This window comes from Thamnophis elegans, chromosome 4 (assembly GCF_009769535.1).
Source record: "Thamnophis elegans isolate rThaEle1 chromosome 4, rThaEle1.pri, whole genome shotgun sequence".
In the NCBI taxonomy this organism is placed as follows: Eukaryota; Metazoa; Chordata; class Lepidosauria; order Squamata; family Colubridae; genus Thamnophis; species Thamnophis elegans.
In genome coordinates, this window is record NC_045544.1 from 92,699,622 (window position 1) to 92,720,464 (window position 20,843).

General features: G+C 37.2%; 1 protein-coding gene across 2 annotated transcripts in view; it reads right to left on the reverse strand.

Annotated features, from left to right (window-relative positions):
• The window catches only part of HHAT (hedgehog acyltransferase), a 162,060-nt gene extending 142,067 nt beyond the window's left edge, over nucleotides 1-19,993 (reverse strand). Inside the window, exons 1-4 of one of the 2 annotated variants that reach the window (XM_032214920.1) lie at nucleotides 19,941-19,993; nucleotides 16,812-16,963; nucleotides 9,145-9,206; nucleotides 654-767 (exon numbers count right to left, since the gene is read on the reverse strand). In XM_032214920.1, coding sequence (XP_032070811.1) covers nucleotides 654-767; nucleotides 9,145-9,206; nucleotides 16,812-16,920 — 285 coding nt within the window. In that variant the 5' untranslated portion in view covers nucleotides 16,921-16,963; nucleotides 19,941-19,993. Of the gene's footprint in view, nucleotides 1-653; nucleotides 768-9,144; nucleotides 9,207-16,811; nucleotides 16,964-18,090; nucleotides 18,339-19,940 lie in introns of those variants that run through there. The other variant, XM_032214919.1, reaches the window with a different exon arrangement.
• Nucleotides 19,994-20,843: the final 850 nt, after the last annotated feature.

Genomic DNA, 20,843 nt, shown 5'->3' on the forward strand with positions numbered 1-20,843 from the left:
GAAACTCAGTGCAGTGATGTTTCATATATCACATTTATTTCTTCTGATAGCCAAATAAATAAAACAAATAAAACAGTAATAGGGGAGACAGAAGAAATGAGGGATATCAGTCAAACATTCCTCATATTGTCTTTCTTTTAAAATCTAGCCCTCTCCACATATTTTTATGGGAAAGACTCCAACATGATTCAAGGGCAACAAAGCTGGACTCTTGGGTTCTATCTGTGGAAGGAAAGATTGAAGCAACTCAAATTTGTACTCCTGGATGCTTCTTTATATGATCAGGAGCCTCAACTGTTGGGGCCCCTGTTGCAGTGGAGAATCCAGAAGCATTGTTGATTCCCCCTCAATTGTTGATGGACACAAAGATTGTGTTCATTGGGGGGGGGGGAACCAATACTGTATTCTCAAGAAAGCCTTTCACATGAGTAACATATAAATGAGAAGAAACACCTGATTCAGTTGTATCCCACCGTCCAACATAGTCACCAGTCTAAAGCATCACTGAAGAAGGGAAGATGCAAATACAACTGCAATAACATACTTAAGCATTTATACACTAAATACAGATTATTGTAGTTTTAATGACAGAGTATTATAATTTTAGTAGAAAGCAGATGAGAAAATGTTTAGTAGAAAATAAAATCACGTACCTTTTCCATGTAAATGCTGGATGCCAGTGATACCACCAAGTGGCCAAAAAGAAGCCACAGTATATATCCTTTGCCCCATTCCATCCAGAAGCTCCATTCAAAATCAACTGGATCCTAGACATCAAGGGAACCAAGCTGCCATTAAACTCTTTTGAAATGTACTTACTTACAAAGAAATTGAACATGTAAGATGTTCGGTACTGAAATTCCTATCATCTCCAAAACGTTGCCATATTAGCTGAAGATGAAGAATATACGTTATAGAGACTCAAGCTCACATCATATCTCTATAATATTTCATGCTAGGAACCAGAAAAATACAGGACTCTTACACAAATGGGTTTATTGCATAGAACACAACAGTAAGACTTAGCAAGGCTGTCGATGAAGACTCTAGGAGCTCTTCAGTGGAGTTTAGGGGATGTCAGTCTTCTTCTGTTTATAAGTGTTTGACACACACACACACACACCTGAAGCCCTTATAAACAGAAGAATACTAACACTGACATCTCCTAAACTCCCCTGAAAATGTTACTTAGCCTGGTAAGAAAACATTTAGAAATCAGCCCACAAGCTCGGAGGATGAGAACCTTCATCCGATACTCATTAGAGCAGTGTATTTCAATCTTCACAACTTTATGTTCTGTGGATTTCAATTCCCAGAATTCCCCAGTCAGCCATTTTGGACAACACTGTCTGGGAAATGTTGTGAGTTGAAGCCCACAGATCTTAAAATTGCTAAGGTTGAGAAAGACTGGATTAGAAACTTCTAAATGCAATGTCCTAGCTGCAACAGAAGCTTTTTCAAAGAGACCCCACATCCTTTTGCAATCAGTTGTATGCCCTAGTCAATTGTGCTGCACCCATAGACCGCTAGCTGTTGTGTGTTGTCATGTAAAGCTTAACAAGGGAAAAACCTACCCGCTGCCTTTGTGCTCAGATGTTGACACCTGAACAGATGTTGTGAAAATGCCCCTTTCCAAAAGGCGTCATTCAGCTCTGAACAGAAACTGCTGCTGAAACCAGCTGTTATACTTATTCTGACTTTCCCAGAAAATCTCCCTTGTCAAACCATTGTGGCTTGTACTTAGAAAGAGATGTTAAGCATGTTTATATATTTAATGTGTAACGACATAATTTATCCATTTAATGGAAAAGGAGAAACACGGAATTCTCTCACCAAAAAAAGTAAATGGACCCCTATCAAAATGATGACTGCAACTGAAGTCATTTGGCCAGTGAAACTCTCTCCATGAGTAGCCTTTCCCAAATATTGCATCAGAGAGGGAAGCAAAATTATTTTATTGGTCTATGACAAACTGCCATTTGATAGCTGCATTTAGTTACCTATTTTCTTCTTTATGCCTACATTTTATTCAAACTGCAGAAAATTAGGAGATAACATGCAACAGATAAACAAAACTATTGCCTTTTGTCTCCGAATGCTTCCCTTTCAAATTGCAAGGTAATATTCACTTTTGGAATCTATTCCTTGGAAACCTGCCAAGAATACCACATCCTTTGCACGATGCTGATCAAAAGGAATTTCCAAATTATAACAGAAAGCAGACAATCATCATTGTCTGTGTTTATGCTTCCATTATTCCTTGAGGAGTGTGGCACAGATTTCAAATATATGTCCCAAGAACTGCTTTCTTGCTTTAGACTCAAAATATGTTGCCATAAATGTTTATAATGTAACAAACAGCTTTATACTTCTCAACATCTGTAGTCCTGTAATATGAGAAAAGAAACTATTGTGCAACAGCTAATGGCCCTTTCATATTAAATACAAAAATGTGTGCATGGTATAGGATTTTCAAATAAGTAGCTGGCTCCTTCTATTTATCAGAGAGAAGCTAAGCTATTATAAAGACCATTAGTTACCAGTGGCTGAGCTATCCTAACCCTATCAACTTCCCCCCTCATTATAGATAGTCCTTGTTTAGAGACAGCTTTGTACAGTTCCAATGATCACTTTTTAAAATTTATTTTTTTATTATTTTTATTTACAAACATGCAAAATACATACAGACATAACTTAGATGTACACTACATTTAAACTTTCTGTTCCTTATAATAGTTTCAAATAAGTATAATTCTCCTTATGTTATTTTTCCTTCTAATATATTTTGTTTGACTTTCACCATTTTTAACCCTCTTATTTTACTCATCTATTTGATAAATTGGGTGATTATCTCTAATAAGTTTAAGCTCTCTTGAGTGCATATATATATATATATATATATATATATATATATATATATATATATATATATATATATATATATATATATATGTTAATTCTCCTTAACTTCTATTTTTGAGCTTTATTTGCTTCTTTCATTGATCCTTGTTTCTTTTCTCCACCCACCTATACCATTTTTCCCATATCTGATAATATTCTATTTCTTCTTTTTCCTGGATTTCTTTTGTTAATTTGTCCATTTCAGCACACTCCATAACAATAACTTTCAATCAATCCTCACATTTACAACACAGGACACAGGTCTATAAAAGAAAGGAAAACTGAAGTATGATGGTAAGCACAGTCACAGTTTCACTTAATGACCGCCTGACTAAACAATCAGGTTGCTGGTCCAAATTGTGATCACTGAATGAGGAATACTTGTATTGTGCTACTCTGCTTCTAAAAAGGAGGGAACACAAAAACACACAAATGTCAATAACAAGAGCATGCTGAGCCTTGGAAATGCACAGGCATTTGAGAAATCAACATTCCATGGGAAACACAGGAGCCTAAGGAAAGGAAACAGCAAGGGAGTGGTTCCAAAAACTCAACTGGAACAGAGAAGAAAGCCTGAAAAATAGACTCAGAGGAAAAGTATACATAGATGTGAGCTGCAGAAATATAGAATCAAGTTTCTACGTGGGTTTGAAAAAACTAGACTTGGGGCCCATTTGAAGCCACACCATTTTGACATTATCCAGCAACTGAACATGTTTCATAACAAGCAAGATAGAAATAAGTAGATTGAAATGGATGATGGACAAATACCTTAAATGACTTTACAGTCTGTTTAATGGGTTTATAGTGATTGTAGCCATTTAGGGATTGCCTTGCCACTCAGAAGGCCCTAGATGAAGTGGACACACTTTCCATTGGGTTTCATTCTGGAATATGGAACTGAAAAATGCACTTGTGGACAATTTCTGAAGGGAGCTGGACAGGGATAGTACATACATCCATGCTCTCTTTGGTTTCTCAGCAGCCTTCAATGCCATTGACTGTTAGGTTGCGCTGATGCCTCCAAGAATTAAGAGCTGGAGACACAATGTTATACTAGCTATTTTCCTTTGTCCTGGGTGGACTCCAAGCTGTAATGAGGAAGGAGGAAAGTTTTGCCAGGTTCCCTCCAGGTTTGACTCTTTCCCCATTCCTATTCAACATCTATATGAAGCTGCTAAGCCAGGTCATTTCAATGGCATTGGGTGAATGCCATTAAAATACAGTATTATTATGCTGATGATATTCAGTTGTATCTCTGCCTCTGGCTGGCCAAGCGATGCTGTAGAGGTTGTCTCTCAGTACCTGAAAGCTGCAGATATCTCAATGGAAAACAGGCTTCAGCTCAACCCTAGCAAGAGAGAGCGGCTTTGAATATTATGGCCACCTGGATCTGGTAAGTTTCAGTCATTTGTTCTTCTTTTCTACTCCAGACAAAATTAGTATGTAACTTGGGGGTTCTTCTTGATTCCTATTCAAAGAGCAAGTCCCAGCCATTATAGGAGAGCCTTTGAAGAGCTTCATGTGATGCACAAAGTGCACCATTATTCCTGGATCAAGAGGCAGTGTTTTGGTAACGACCAAAGGTGGATTGCTGAAATCTGTTCTACATCAAGGGTCCCCAACCTCCTAGCCTGAGGACCATGGACATGCTAGAAACCAGGCTAGAAACAAACAAGCGAAGCCCCATCTGTGGTATGCAGGCGGTATGCGAAACCATGCCGCTTCAGGTCCACGGGAAAACCTCTCGTCACAGAACCAGTCCCTAACGCCCAACAGGCTGGGGGCTACTGCTCTACATAGAGCATCCAAGAAGCTTCTATCAGTTCAGAATGCAGCAGCCTGGGTAATTATAGATGTCATTTGTCATATCATGTTATACCTTTGCTCCACAAACTTCAGTGACTCCCAATTTTCTATCGGTGCAGTTCAAAGCAGATCACATTACTCCTATTGTCCCATTTGGTCAGGCAAGGGGTGCCTGTTCCAGATCCCATCAATCAGAGACTGTTTATCTATCGGGACTCAGAAAGCGTGCCTTCTCCATAGCTGTGCCTGCCTTCTGGAACATGATATGGCCCAAGGTAGGGATGGCCCTGATTCTGTTCATTTTTCAGAAAGCCTTAAAGATTTGGCTGTTTCCACATACATAGGGGACAAAAGAACAACAGAGCCATGCTGCTAGGGTTTGGTATTTTCAGGAACCAATTTGTGCTTAATTGGCTGGGAAATGTACTGTAGTGTGTGTGTGTAAGAGTCACTTAGGTCAGATGAGTGTTATAGACATATTATATATATATATATATATATATATATATATATATATATATATATATATATATATATATATATATATATATATATGCTGTAAGTGTGGATTGATCGGTCAGCTGTTTCGTATCACCCTGTGTGGCTGATACGAAACAGCTGACCAATCTACATACATCAACTCCATCTACCAATCAGGATGCAACTACACAGTCAATCAATCCACTTACAGCAACAAATCCAGCACTCCGCACACCCCCACCAAGATTTTATTTATTATATATTTATATTTATATTTATATTTATATTTATATTTATATTTATATTTATATTATTTATATTTATATTTATATTATTTATATTTATATTTATATTATTTATATTTATATTTATATTATTTATATTTATATTTATATTTATATTTATATTTATATTTATATTTATATTTATATTTATATTTATATTTATATTTATATTTATATTTATATTTATATTTATATTTATATTTATATTTATATTTATATTTATATTATTTATATTTATATTTATATTTATATTTATATTTATATTTATATTTATATTTATATTATTTATATTTATATTTATATTTATATTTATATTTATATTTATATTTATATTTATATTTATATTTATATTTATATTTATATTTATTTATATTTTTATATATTTATATTTATATTTATATTTATATTTATTTATATTTTTATATATTTATATTTATATTTGTATATGTATATATATATATATATATGTATGTGTGTGTGTGTGTATGTATGTATGTATGTATGTGTATATATATATGTGTGTGTGTGTGTGTGTGTGTGTGTGTGTGTGTGTTGTATTTGTGCTATATATATATATATATAGATTTACAACCCCCGGTATGCCCAAATATGGGAGGAAGATCACTACTTCCATTCTCTGTCCTTCGGCTTGTCACAAGAGACCATCCAGACAGAAACCCAATATTTTTACTGTTGCCTTTTTGTTACATTTGTTGTATTTGTGCTGATAAATAAATAAAGGGAGACTAGTATAGATCTATTTCAAGCTATTTAGCTCTCATCAGCTAGCCATACCCTTACTGGGAATCGAACCTGTGCTATATTGCATCTTAGGCAGATCTGTTAACCATTGAGCCACAGTTCGACTCCTTATCAGCCAAGCCAGGGTGAATGGTATCTATTTAGATTTACAACCCCCGGTATGCCCAAATATGGGAGGAAGATCACTACACAGATCTGCCTAAGATGCAATACAGCACAGGTTCGATTCCCAGTAAGGATATGGCTAGCTGATGAGAGCTAAATAGCTTGAAATAGATCTATACTAGTCTCCCTTTATTTATTTATCAGCACAAATACAACAAATATATATATATATATATATATATATATATATATATATATATATATATATATATATATATATATATATATATATATATATATATAATATATATATTCCCCTTGTGTACATATCCTAGTCGTTCCCGACTCTTGGTGGGCGGTGCTCATCTTCATTTCAAAGCTGCAGAGCCAGTGCTGTCTGAAGACGTCTCCATGGTCATGTGGCCAGCATGACTAAACACTGAAGGCGCACAGAACACTATTACCTTCCCACTAAAGGTGGTTCCTATTTTTCTACTTTAATTTTTTACATACTTTCAAATTGCTAGGTTGGCAGAAGCTGGGACACGTAGCAGGAGCTCTCTACGTTACGCAATGCTAGGGATTCAAACCGCCGAACTGCTGACCTTTCTGATTGACAAGCTCAGCATCTTAGCCACTGAGCCACCGCATCTCTTAGAGCCATGTAAATTGACACAAATAAGCTTCTTAAAATGTAACATACCAACAGCACAGGACTATTAAGGTTGTGAAAGAGTAACTAAATACATCTCTAAGAAATACAAACTCTCATGGCTGCCATCCAAAAATTGCCATATTTTCTTTATATTAAAACCTTAGAATTATACTTCATCCCCAAAATGCACACACACAGAGGCGCACACACACACACACACACACACTCAGGGGTGATTTTTAAAAAGTATGGTGGACAATTAGTTTTTAGAAAGATATAGGATTGCACAGGAAAGAATTGTAGAATTACATCCCTCTACTGAGTAGAAGTTATTTCTTTGACTTAGGTAACTTCATTAAGGGAAGGGCTATGAATTGATACCCCAAAAGCTGCTAGCTTTTTAAATCGTACATTCTCAGTAGCTGTATGATGCAAGAGCACTAATTACATTCAACAAAGTATGGCTATGTTAATATGTTAATAGGCATACTTTAATAGGTCACTTTTCAGCCAAAACTGTCTTCTAAGGTGAATGTCACTAAGTATTCAACATGAAACTAATTTATAAAAGTGAAACTTAGCTCAACTCAGCACAACCAAAATTACTGAAGGTGCTGACTGGAAGAAAATTTGGCTGAAGCTATTTTTTGCAGAAAGAATTAAAGAGAGGTTGGATCTGATTCACATCTGCATCTAACCCAACAATGCCTCAAATATTCCAAATACCCTTGTATCTCTAAAACATAGTCATATGTGTTTTAAAAAAAACTATATCTGAAAACATACCCAAACATGGGCATGTTTTCAGATATAAGGCGACACATTAGAAAAGAAATTAAACCTGAGACTTTTTAGCGTAATAATATTCAATATTTTGTGGTACCCCCAAGGAAAAAAAAATTGTGTTATTGTTTCCAAACAATTTTAGCCTATAATATTAAGCATTAGAGTGTACTGAAATGTGAGTGCGACAGCAGTTATTGCAATTATTTGCACACTGAAGCTTTAATACCCACTGAGGGAGTCAAAGCAAGCTGCAAATAAGTATAAATGTTGCATGCATGTATAAAGGTGCAGGGCTTCAACTGTGATGCTGTAACTACAGGTAGGCCTGGACTTACAACAGTTCATTTAATGACCATTTGAAGTTACAATAGCACTGAAAAAAGTGACTTATGACCATTTTTCACACTTATGATTGTTGCGGCATCCCCATGGTCACATGATCGATGATCCAATTGTCAAGCATTTGTGTGCTTGACAATTGGATCCTATTTATGATGGTTGCAGTTTCCCAGGGTCATGTGATTATCATTTATGACCTTCTGACAAGCAAAGTTAATGGGGAAGCCAGATTCACTTCCGTTACTAATTTAACAACTGCAGTGATTCAATTAACAAATGGGGCAAGAAAAGTCATAAAATGGGGCAAAACACATTTAACAAATGTCTCAACTTAGGGATATAAATTCTGGGCTCAATTGTGGTTGTAGGTTGTGGACTAATTGTACAGTGTTGACTTGTTTAACCCACCCTGCAGAGAGAACAGAGCTGAAGGCTATATAGCAGGGATGTCAAACTTAATTTCATTGTGGGCTGCATCAGGGTTGTGTTTGACATTGAGGCAAATGGGGGGGGGTGCATTGCCAGGGTGAGCATGGCCAGCTCGACGTCACTCGTGTCGGGGATGCCTGTGATGGCCCAAGCGCTCTACCAGCGAAAACAGAGCTTGGGAGGGCCACGCGCAATGCCTCCCAAGCTCCCCTCCCAAGCTCCATTTTCACTGGCAGAGGCACCGCGGACCGGTCCTTTGCTGTTTCCAGGGCAGCCCCGTGGGCCGAATCTGGCCCACGGGCCTTGAGTTTGACACCTCTGCTATACAGCAAACAATATGCAAATTTTAACATAGTGCTAATTCTATTTTTCTTTTAAGTACTACAGGCCATGTTAATTAACAAGTCATAGTATGACAATTTGACAAGCTATTTTGCACTGGGTGGACAGAGGTTTTACCATAATTTGTATCAAAATGCTCTACGTTCATGTTGAACGTAATTTAACACATTAGGCCTCAAAGCTCAGCACTGCTTACTGTCATTGAATCTCAATCACATTTCAATGCATTTTAATTAATCTCATTGACCTTACCTTCCTCAACCCCAGGGTATTTTTCTCCAGTTCAAATTTTCTATCAAGTTCTTCTTCGTATTCTGCACAAATAAGAAAATTTTAGTTCAACAGCAATAGCACAATATTATCAGCTCTCTTACAAAGAGAAGACATAAGAAAAACTAAATTCAAAGTATTATTATTAGGATGAAACCCTACTAAGTCCTGTGAATCTCTTTTCTAAGGGAAGTAAGAGTTACTACAGAATAGGCTAATATATTAGGAATTATCAATAATATACGACTCTCACAACCTGTCCAATTTGATCCCTTTCAATAAGTAAATAATAAAATAAAACATGCAAAGTTTCCAATTTGTAAAGAAGGATAAATCTGAATAAAGGCAACTTTTTCTATGTTTGGAACCCACTTACTAAAACTTCACCTTCTGTAGACCTCCTGATGCAAGCAAGTTCTCTACTCAAAATGCTCTTATCTTTAAAAATCTGCAAATAGCAGCAACAATATAATACGAATGAGGCTTTTTTTAAAAATGACACCAGAACTGTTCTAAGAACAGAGGATATCAGTTGCAGGTGGACTCAATACTAATAGTATTAAGCAAAAAAATAGTTAAAAAGAGAAGACAAGAATCTGCAATATAGTATCTTTTTTTTTCTAGCCATAGCAATAGCCTTTAGACTTATTATATATGACCTCAAAGTGGTTTACAGCACTCTCTGGGCAGTTTACAAATGTAGATGCAGAGATGGTGTTCAGCAGGTTCTGACCAGTTCTGGAGAATTGGTAGCAGAAATTTTGAGTAGTTCAGAGAACCAGTAAACACCACCTCTGACTGGCCCTCCCCCATCTATTCTCTGCCTCCCAAGTCCCAGCTGATGGGGAGGGAATGGGGATTTTGCAGTAACCTTCCCCTGGAGTGGGGAGGGAATGGAGGTTTCACAGTATCCTTTCCTTGCCACACCCACCAAGCTATGCCCACAGAACTGGTAGTAAAAAAAAATTGAATTCCACCACTGTATAGAAGCATTATTCACCTATTGTCTCCTACAATCTGGGTCCCTGGAAGAATAGGCGGCTGAGTCAATCTTGAGCCCTATCAGGATCAAACGCCAGGCTATGGGCAGAGGGTTCAGTATAGGCAGTAATTGTCTGAAATACAGGTATTCCTCGACTCACCTATATATGTTAAGTGGATTTTTCCCATTTTATGACCATTCTTGCCACAGTTGTTAAGTGAATCACTGCAGTTGTTAAGTTAGTAACACAGTTGTTAAGTGAATTCGGCTTCCCCATTCACTTTGCTTATAAGAAGATTGCAAAAGTTGATTGCAGGAGCCTAGGACACTGGAGCTGTCATAAATATGAGTCAGTTGCCAAGCATCCAAATTTTGATCACCTGACTATGGGGATGATGAAATGGTCGTAAATGTGAAAAATGGTCATAAGTCATTTTTTTCAGTGCCATTGTAACTTTGAATGGGCTCTAAATGAACTATTGTAAGTCAAGGACTACCTGTACTGTACACTTAACTACTGTGCTAACATGGCTACTTATTACATTTCATTTTATTTATTTATTAGCTGGAGCAAATCAGTTAATAATTGCTTAATTAATCAATGGTTCCAATAAATGGATATGTGCATTTATGTTGCCTTACTTACCACTCAATACCAACAAATACAGCTAGAAAAAAGAATTAATGCTTTGCAAATATTTCTTATGCCTAATGTTTTGGATATCAAATAGATTCTCTCCAACAATCATTCCTTAACAAAATTCAATTTCCATTTTTAAGTCTGGCAAGAGAGAATGCCTCCAAAGTTCAAACTATTAACTGAGCACAGCTTAGAAGGGAAGCAGCTTTCAAGATGAAGAGCTGAACTTTTGATTTATCACCTTTGGTTTTCGGAGGAAATTCTTAATATCTAGCTGAAGAAATTCATCTCTTCAAGAAATGAGTTTTTCCTCTTATTTTTTTGATGCCCAAAATAAACATCATCTTCTCTGAGAATATTTTCCCTTTCCTTTTTTTTTTTCTTAGCCTAGTTATCCAGCAGAGGAAAGCGCTGAAAATCAAGCTCATATCATCAATCACTAGGAATCAGTATCTATAATTAAATGTCTATTTGTCTGACTTTAATTGTTAATTGTAAATTTCTTTGGTAGCCATTCCTAACTGAAAATTGCAGCAGGGTATTAAATGAACTAAATCATCATCAGGAAAATGAGTGGGATAGAAGCACATAAAGCCAGAAAGTGTATCAGTTTCTTACAAAAAAAAAACTTTCGTGCATCTCTTTCCCAGTCAACAAACATAATTCATATTAACTTAAGTATTTTAACTCGAATATTTATACATGTCACCATCATTATATCTCCATTTTCATTTGACTATAATTGTTTAAACGTCCTTCATCATAAAATATACCAAAGCTTAATACATAACCACATATTGGCCTTTCAATTACTATTTCTAAAATCCTCCACTAACACTAAATCCTTATGTCCTGTTCTAGTTAAACATCCATAATATTTAATAACCAAGTTTTCTAAACCTCCTTTCCTCCTTTTCAAATCACTGTTTAAAGTTTACATCCAGCTTCCTTATGTTATACCCATATCTATATATGAATTGTTATTCTTATCCCTCCTTTATTTGATTATATCCTGTATCATAACATTTTCCCCTAATAATCAAAACGTTAATTGTATCTAAGTTATTATTATTATTATTATTATTATTATTATTATTATACAATTGTATCACAGCGGCCAGTTGTTTCACCGGATTTGGCATTGGTTACTAGTCGGGCCCCACCCAGGGGCCTAGGACGTCGTAACGTATTTTCGTAATATGCGTGCAGATCCAAGCAGTGCGGCTTTTTGCATTTGACTGAGGGTGATTTTGTCAATTTTTAACTGTTTTAAATGTAATTCCAGTGCTTTTGGAATAGCACCCAGTATGCCAATTACCACTGGAACTACCACTGCTGGTTTGTGCCATAGTCGTTGAATTTCGATTTTTAAGTCCTGGTATTTTGCGATTTTTTCATGTTCCTTCTCGGCGACCCTGCTATCACCTGGTATTGCAATATCTATGATTGTAACCTTGTTTTTCTGAACCAGTGTGATGTCTGGTATATTATGCGCCAGTATTTTGTATGTTTGTATACGGAAATCCCACAAGATCTTGACCATCTGATTTTCGGTGGTGATGATGATGATGATGATGATGATGATGATGATGATGATGATGATTATTAATGTATAATCCAAAGGGATTGCTAATCTTCCTTACATGGGTACCATTCAAAACTCATATCCAATTATACTCATCATAACACTACACATTGTATACATTAGTAACATTATCAGTTATTTATTTATGCTATATCTATTATCAATACATTTCACTAAGTTTAACTAGTTTTAAATTATATTCTTCCATCTATCAACCTGTATCTTTCCAATAACAAAACAATCTCATATCTTCTGCCATTTCTGGTGCCAATCCTCTAATCATCTTCTTGATCAGCTTTGTATGGACTTCTCTTAGCAACTCCTTGCTTGTAAGATCTCTCATATAATCTTGATGCCTTCTTTCTGTTTCCTTATTCAGATTGTCTTTGATTGTCAGCAGTGTTATCATTACTTTTGCTAATAGAATTTCTTTCTTTAAGTCCATAGATTAATTTTTTTCTTCTTCTATATCTTGCCCTCTGGAATAGATTTCCTCTCCACTTACTTCCTCTTTAAGTATTCCATTCTTTCCATTTTCAGGAACAAACCAATTACCATAAATATCAGCAAGTTTAATCTCTTTATATTCATTTTCCACTTTGTTTTTTTGAGTTTCAATCACTCCATTTTGCATTTGATAAACATCCTCAATTTTTTCATCATATTTTATTGTTATGTGCTCTAAGTATTCCAGTTTTTTTCTCTATTTTTTTATATATATTTGATAATTTCTGTATTTCTGAAAGTATCTTTTGCAAAATTGAGACTTCTGTTTTCTTTTGAAGTTGTGACATTCTAACAAAGGCAGCTGCTCTAGCTTGGAAGGTTAATAAGATTAAAGCATAGATTCACAAATAATGTTGTTTCCACTTTTTTTCTGATTAGAAATATACTTCAAAGGGACATCTGTCTGCTTCCCTTCTTATCACTCTCTGTAGCCAAGCAGTAAAACCTTGTGGTGCCAAGTCAAAACAATTCATGGGGGGGAAAAGTGTTCCGTTTTGAATACACAAATCTCCGACCAACAAAATCTCCCAGTCTCTGAGCAGCAGTAATACTGTTAAAAAGTTTCCTTTTGTATCTTTTTTGTATTTCAAGTTAGAAAAAGGAGTCCAATCTTTAAAAGAATTAGAAAAATACCCACAGCAAAACCATTCCAAATTTAATTCCACCGCTTGATTCTTCTATTCTTCCATTTAAATTAATTTTTAATTTTTTATAGGCAGTCTCTTTTTTAAAACAGTAAAAGTTCCTCACAAGCTAGAAACACTTTCACTTTCCGTATCCTTCTGTTTTGGAGCCGCCCCGACTTCATCAGTCTTGGCTGGATTTTTTGTCATTGGCTTGAAGAACTTCTCGTGCTTCTTTCAGGGATTTTGCGATATCCCGGAGATCAGCAAGACGTATTCTTCCTGTTCACCATCTCTTCGGGATGGTTTAGATACATTTGGAACACCCAGTGGCAAAAGTATTGGCTGGGGTCTCAGAGCATTGAGACTGCATGACCATATTGTCACGACGTTGGTTCCTCCTCCTCAAATTACTGGTGATTTTCTAAATTGTGCATAGATGTTGGCTGGTCCGTATAAAGCTTTAATCAACCCCCTTACCCCTTACCCCCAAAATATGCTTCCTTGTGTCTATCTCAAGAAGTAAATAATTGCATTAAAAACTGCCCATCCTAGTATCTAATCTAGAAATTTAGATTTTGCACTAGGACTATAGAGGTACAGACACATTTGATTTAATGAGTGCCAAGAGAAAGTACATGGCACCACACGTCTTCCAAATCATTTTCTTCCGTCAAATCGAATAGTTTTAATTTGCAATACTGAAGCAAATGTTTTTTGAAAACCTCTCTGGATAGTTTCTGTTGCCACCTCAGATATGCGCATACAGATTATACAGAAAAAATTGTTTTGAAGGCAATGCCCTCCCATACAGTTCAGTGATGAAAAATGAGCATAAATATCTGAGAACTTTAACATCAGCAATAAGAATCATAATGGTAGGAATTTATGACAATTCATGGGTATCATCAACCCTAGGATAAACTAGAAAAAGAAACAAGTAATGTCTATCTGCTAAATTAAACCATTCTCCAAATGTGTTACATTTCACGTGGATATTCAAGTTTCCTATTCTGTTACAATTACTATTTTAAACATGCTCTATTAATTCTCTGTATTACTATCAGTAGCTTCTTCTCATTCTATTTTGCTTCCTCCATTTTAACATCTTTCTATTGTGCTATAGAGACAAAGTTCTACTACTGTACTTCACTGACTATTTATTTTTAGTATTTTGTACTATACCATCAAAGCATATTTTTCAAGAAGCTACTTATACTGTCCATTTAGCACAAACGTTCTTTAACTAAGCTTTCCATTTGACATTATGAACTATTCTGGAACAAAATTGCATTGCTAAATATCAAAGCCCACACCTGGTCATTTTTAAAACAGCAGCAATCAAAGAAACCTTCTTGTGCTAAAATATTATTGTTGAACACTTATGGGGAGTTTCAGATTACTCAAAGCCAGGCTTAGATTCAATCTGTTCCCACAAATTATAAATTTCTTGTGATGACTGAGTTCTCAGATGGAATATGAGGACATTGAAATAATGAAGGATGTTCTTATCAAGTACCTTTATTTTGTTTTCTATACATAGATTATCAGTTCAAAAATTAGAGACAAAAATAATTTGAAATGTTAGAAGTTGAAACATCTATCATACTAATGATAATTGTTTCTATAAACCACCTTGTTATTGGATACATTAATCAACATTCTAAAAACTGTTCTGCTATCTCCCCCTAGTGGAAAACTTGAAGAATAGCAGGAGTCACTTTAGAGTAGCAATTCTCTTTCTTGGATGCTAGCTTTTTTCAAGAGCTCAGAGTGGCATACATAACACTCCTTCCCTCCTATTTTCCATACTATCAAACCCTTCTGAGGTGGATTGTAGTGGCAGTAATCAGCTCAAACCCTACGCAATTGTATACCAGATACATATAACATTTATTCTTCTACATATCAAGTACAACTAAGACTATTATTGAGCCACCTAATTCTAACTCTAAAAAAGCCATCCAAAGGAGGAGATAACATTGAAGAATTAGCATGTATTTTACTGAATGGACAAGTAACAATATATGTGTTTAATCACTAAATAAAGGTAAAGTTTCCCCTCGCACATGTGCTAGTTGTCCCCGACTCTAGGGGGTGGTGCTCATCTCCGTTTCAAAACTGAAGAGTCAGTACTGTCCAAAGACGTCTCTGTGGCCAGGTGGCTGGCATGACTAAATGCCGAAGGCGCATGGAATGCTGTTACCAAGGTGGTTCCTATTTTTCTACTTGCATTTTTACATGCTTTCGAACTGCTAAGTTGGCAGAAGCTGGGAGAAGTAACGGGAGCTCACTCCGTTACGCAGCGCTACGGACTCGAGCCGCCGAACTGCAGACCTTTCTGATCACCAAGCTCAGCATCTTAGTCACTGAGCCACTGCGTTCCATAATCACTAAAAGAACCATGCAAAGTTTTGTTCTATAGCAACCAAGAGCGCTTTTTTTCTTTGATTTCTCACTGAAATTGGCAGAAAATTACACAGCACTTTCAACAAATCTTTTTTGCATTATAATCTCGGGGTCTCTGGGATTCCAGGAAAAGGGCTGTGGCTAAAAGGAAAATCTATAGCTATTCAAACCTGTCACAGGTTATGCAAAGAGGATCTTCTGGTAGTACAGCTGTAATTGAAGTAGGTAGGTATATTGTGAATTATAAGATGCAATGGCAGATGCTAATTATTTTTATCTAAAACTTTTCAAAGTGAGTGATGTCCAATGTGAACCAATTTCTGGAAGTTTCAGAAGTCATGTTAGCTGGATACCATGTAGAAGTTACTGTAGGGGCGATTTTTAAAAAATCTTCAATTTTTAGTGTTTTTGGAGAAAATTAACACCTAAATTGTAGATTCCTTATGTAAATTGGCTTCCAGGATCTCACATATTTTTGCACCTGACTGTTGCCAATGAGCACCACAATAGGTGACATTCTCCCAGATAAGTATCTGCTAAAAATCAAGGAAACTTTATGGTACATAATCAATGCATCAAACAAAGCATAAAAAAGGATATGTTGGCACCAGATATACTAGCCTACACATTCATCACAAACCCATTTATTCTTATAGAGATTATTTTATGTTGCTTATTTTATGTTGCTTTCCTTTTCCATTGTATGAATTACAAAGAATCTTATAATATCTACTCACTATTCTAGGAAACACGCACACAAACAAAATGACACAATGCAACAATCTGCTTGGGACTTTAGGAAAGCAGTTACAGATTTTGTTATTTTTAAAATTTTCGATTTATTGAAAACTGCAAAAGCAAAAAATAAAACCTAAAGATAACGGGTCTGAAGTTGAGACGTACCTTGAGAAGCTTGGAAGACTTCATAGAAAGAATAAAAATGAGAGCCAAAAGTAAGAAACAAGTAAAAACACAATTCCCATCTAGGCAAAATCTCCGACTGGAAGAACATTTTAAGGCCTCTCAACACTTAGGAGGATATCCTAGCAATACACCTAAAAACAACGAGATAACATGTTTAGTATTTAGTTAGCCCCACATAGAAATGTCAGACAGGATCAGAGAAACTTGAGGAAGAATTTCAAATTTTATTTTTGAAAATTTTTACTTCTTTTCTTCATCTTGCAGACAACGGAAGATTGAAGAGGCTTATATTTGGGTTCCTAAGAGCCTAAGAAGAGATGTTGCAATGTAAAAAATAGAACCCCTATGCATCAACACAGATAGATAGCTAGGTAGACAAAATATAAGTAAAGAAAGACTGTTTTTTTAACCTAAATTCCAGACCAATATCAGCCTCCCCCCTTCAAAACTTTCTTCTCATTCCTGAAATGCACAAAGTAGAAGCAAAACAATTTGATCTTTCCTAAAACTTTCTGGTATGGTGGAAATCAACATATCCACAATGAGTACACAATTAGTGAAGAAGACAATATCATAGTCTGATTAGAAATAGGGCAGCTTGTTTCTGAACTGCAGCTAAGAAATAATTTTTCAGAAGAAATGTATTATTAATTTTTAGTATTGATCCATTGCATGGAACATGAATTGATTGGCGTGTTGCCTGAGCCTGATATGTCGGCTGAGAGAGTAACTGGCCCAAAGTCACCCAGCTAGCTTACATGCCTAAGGTGGGACTAGAACTCACAGTCTCCTAATTTTTAGTCTAGTAATGCCTTTGCCACTAGACTAGGCCAAACTGGGTCTCAAGAAAGATGAAATTTCTGAGTGAAAAAAATATGGAGGAGGGGCACAGGAAGGTATAATAGTATGTTCCTGGCTGGTGAAACACAACTAGACAATGGGGCCTGTGGCCAGGATAGGGGAAGCATGGTGGATCTTTTATCATTGATTATGTTGACTGAGGACACTAGTGTTTAAGCAACATCAGGAAAGTCATAGGTGCCACATTCCTATCCTTAACTATGTGGTTAAGAACAATATTAAAATGTGAACACTAAATTTTAGGCTGTAATCTGATGCCCAGTTGCTTGAGAGAAAACTCTTCTAAATGCAACGGATTCCTGCTCAACAAATTTTTGACTAAACATGTATGTTACAGGGACCCACTAATATAGCTCAGAAAATGTTCAATTTGTTCACTGAATTCAACAAAGCTTACCTCTTTGTATATGTGTACACAGTAGGAGGAGAAGAAACCTTTTCCTCTCAAAGATCATGTTCGGAAGAAAGATTGTGCGGTGCTGTGAGGGAACTAATAGTAGATCAAAATATTCCCATCGTTACTCAGCAGGCTACCAGACCACAGACAAGCAGTAGGAGACAATGTAATGTCTGTGAGAATAACCTTCAGAGACAGGAGGAAGAGCCATAGGCAACCTAGACAACAATATGTCACAGTAAGAGAAATTGGAGTCTAAAGCAGGAAGGGCCATAGAGAAAGCACCTCTGAAATGATCCTCTCTAGTACTCTGAAATGTAGGGGGATGAACTTTCAGCCTTGCAACAGTGTTACAGTATGTAACCTTACAATAAAGATAGCTGTAGTGCTCAGGGGTTTGATTACCTGCCCTGGACTACCTGGCTGATGGATAATTAATTGGTGATTGGATCAGTTAATATATTTTTTTTTAATCAGCCATCCTTCTTTAGTGGGCAATCTTACCCCTTGTATTTTTCAGCATATCTTGTAAAAAATGCATCATACAACCAAATATGTATTCTGATTTTATAATACTTTTAACAAACAGAACATCCTACTTAGTTGATGAGCCTAACTGCGGTAGTGTAATGAGGGCAATCTTTACACTACCAGAAGCCACACAAAGATGCCAGAGGAGAGTCAGACTGTGGCACAGATTGATCCCACAAGAGCAAACAGGTATTCATGAACACGCTGAGATTCACTTCTAAGCAAACTTGGCTAGGAGTGCCATATTAAGCACACTTTGCTTTCTAGTTGTGGCTTTGGAGAAGACTCTTGAGATAGTCTTTTGGACGGCAAGGAGATCAAATCAACCAATCAATCCTAAAGGAAATTAGGTGCTTTGGGAGGAGAGCTACTGAAGCTGAAGCTCAAGTACTCTGGCCAACTAATGAAAAAAGAAGATTCACTGGGAAAGACCCTGATGTTGGGACAGATTAAAGGCAAGAGGAGAAGCGGAAGGCAGAGCATGAGATGGTTAGAAAAGAATAACAGAGTTGGAAGGGACCTTGGAGGTCTTCTAGTCTCCAACTCCCTGCTCAGGCAGGACACCCTGCACCACTTCAGACAGATGGTTATCCAACATCTTTTTTAAAACTTCCAATGTTGGAGCATTCACAACTTCTGGAGGCAAGTTGTTGCACTGATTAATTGTTCTGTCAGGAAATTTTTCCTAAGTTCTAAGTTGCTTCTCTCCTTATCCAGTTTCCACCCATTGCTTAGATAGGACCATCAATGCAATGAACCCGAATTTGTGCAAAAATAGTGGAAATAGTGAAGGAAAGAGAGGGCTGATGTGCTATAGTACAGGGGTTAGGAGACCCTGGCAACTTTAAGCCTGGAGGACTTCAACTCCCAGAAGCAAAGCTGGCTGGGGAATTCTGGGAGTTGAAGTCCTCCAGGCTTAAAGTTGTCAAGGTTAGAGACCCCTGCTCTAGTCCATGGGGTCGCAAAGACTCAGACACAACTTTGGGACCGAACCAGAAAAATGAAGCCCATTTGCTTTGTCTCAGGCAATTCGCGGGCAGACTCCTGCCATTCCAGAAGCTGATGCTGCTATTTAGGGGCGCAGCGCTCCGCTACTTTTCGTGGCTTTCGAAACGATGCCTCTTTAACCACGTTCCTTTGTATTTCATCTGGCACGCAGCGCCAGGGCCTTTTCCAAGTGTCCGGACACGACCCCTTGGCCAGCATCCCTTCTCCCCGACAAAGCAGCTTTTTAGAGCACAAACGAGCATTCCCGCCGGAGATCGCCGCTAGCAGCCTTTGAACCAAGTAACAACGCGAGACAAAACAAATGCACCGACCTGCCACATCGCCCGCCTCCTCGCGCGGCATGAGCCAGCCTTCCAGGCTTCCGGCTCCGGCCCAATAAGCCGCGACCCCGCCTCTTCTGGGCTGAGGGCGGGGCGTTTCCCTTGCCCCGAGCTGCGGGCTTTTCGGCGGGCTCGGGTCTGCGCGGAGGGAGTCTCGCTTCTTTCCCTCCGTGCAGTGCCCGTGCAGGAATAACTCAGGAGACGCAGCTCAACGCTCCTTTGCGCCTGTTTCTCTCCCCCTGTTAGTATCTGGCCAGCAGCGACGAGGAGCGAGATGGCTTAAGTTGCATTGCAAGAGCAATGGATCGCTGCAACCTGTAGGCTTAGCCTGCTTACCTGCGGGCAAGCCAGGAGATTGTTGGTATTTTTTAACACGCTGCCAAAACCGGAAATAGCATTGATTCTTACGTCAATATCATTTTTCCTCCATGTTTTAACATCTGACAATCGAGCTGGTGGGAACTCAGAAAATATTAAACCTCTGGGGAGTAAATTTTAACCATTTCGGGTTTTTCGCTGCTTTGAAATTCATAAAATCGGAAACGGGGGGAGCTGAGCCTTGCTTTGTTTGGAGTCCCTTTCATCCCTAGGATATGAGGCAGTCCCTTGTTGAATTAGCTGACTTGTGCAAAAAACCCATGCAAAGGTCAGGGAGGAAGTAATGGGAGCTTGGGTCTAACACAAAAGATGGTAACAATTTGAGGAAGATTGCTATAATCAAATAGTATTCTTCAATGGCGTTTTGTGTTGCACTCCTATTTGTGCCTGTGATCTTAGAGAATAGCAATGGATAACTGGTCTGTTCACCTTGCTAATTCTGATTACCATAAGGCACTAATGTATTGTTGTTGTGATGGAAGAAATGTCCTTCTGGGTTCTGCTCCAAGTGGGGAA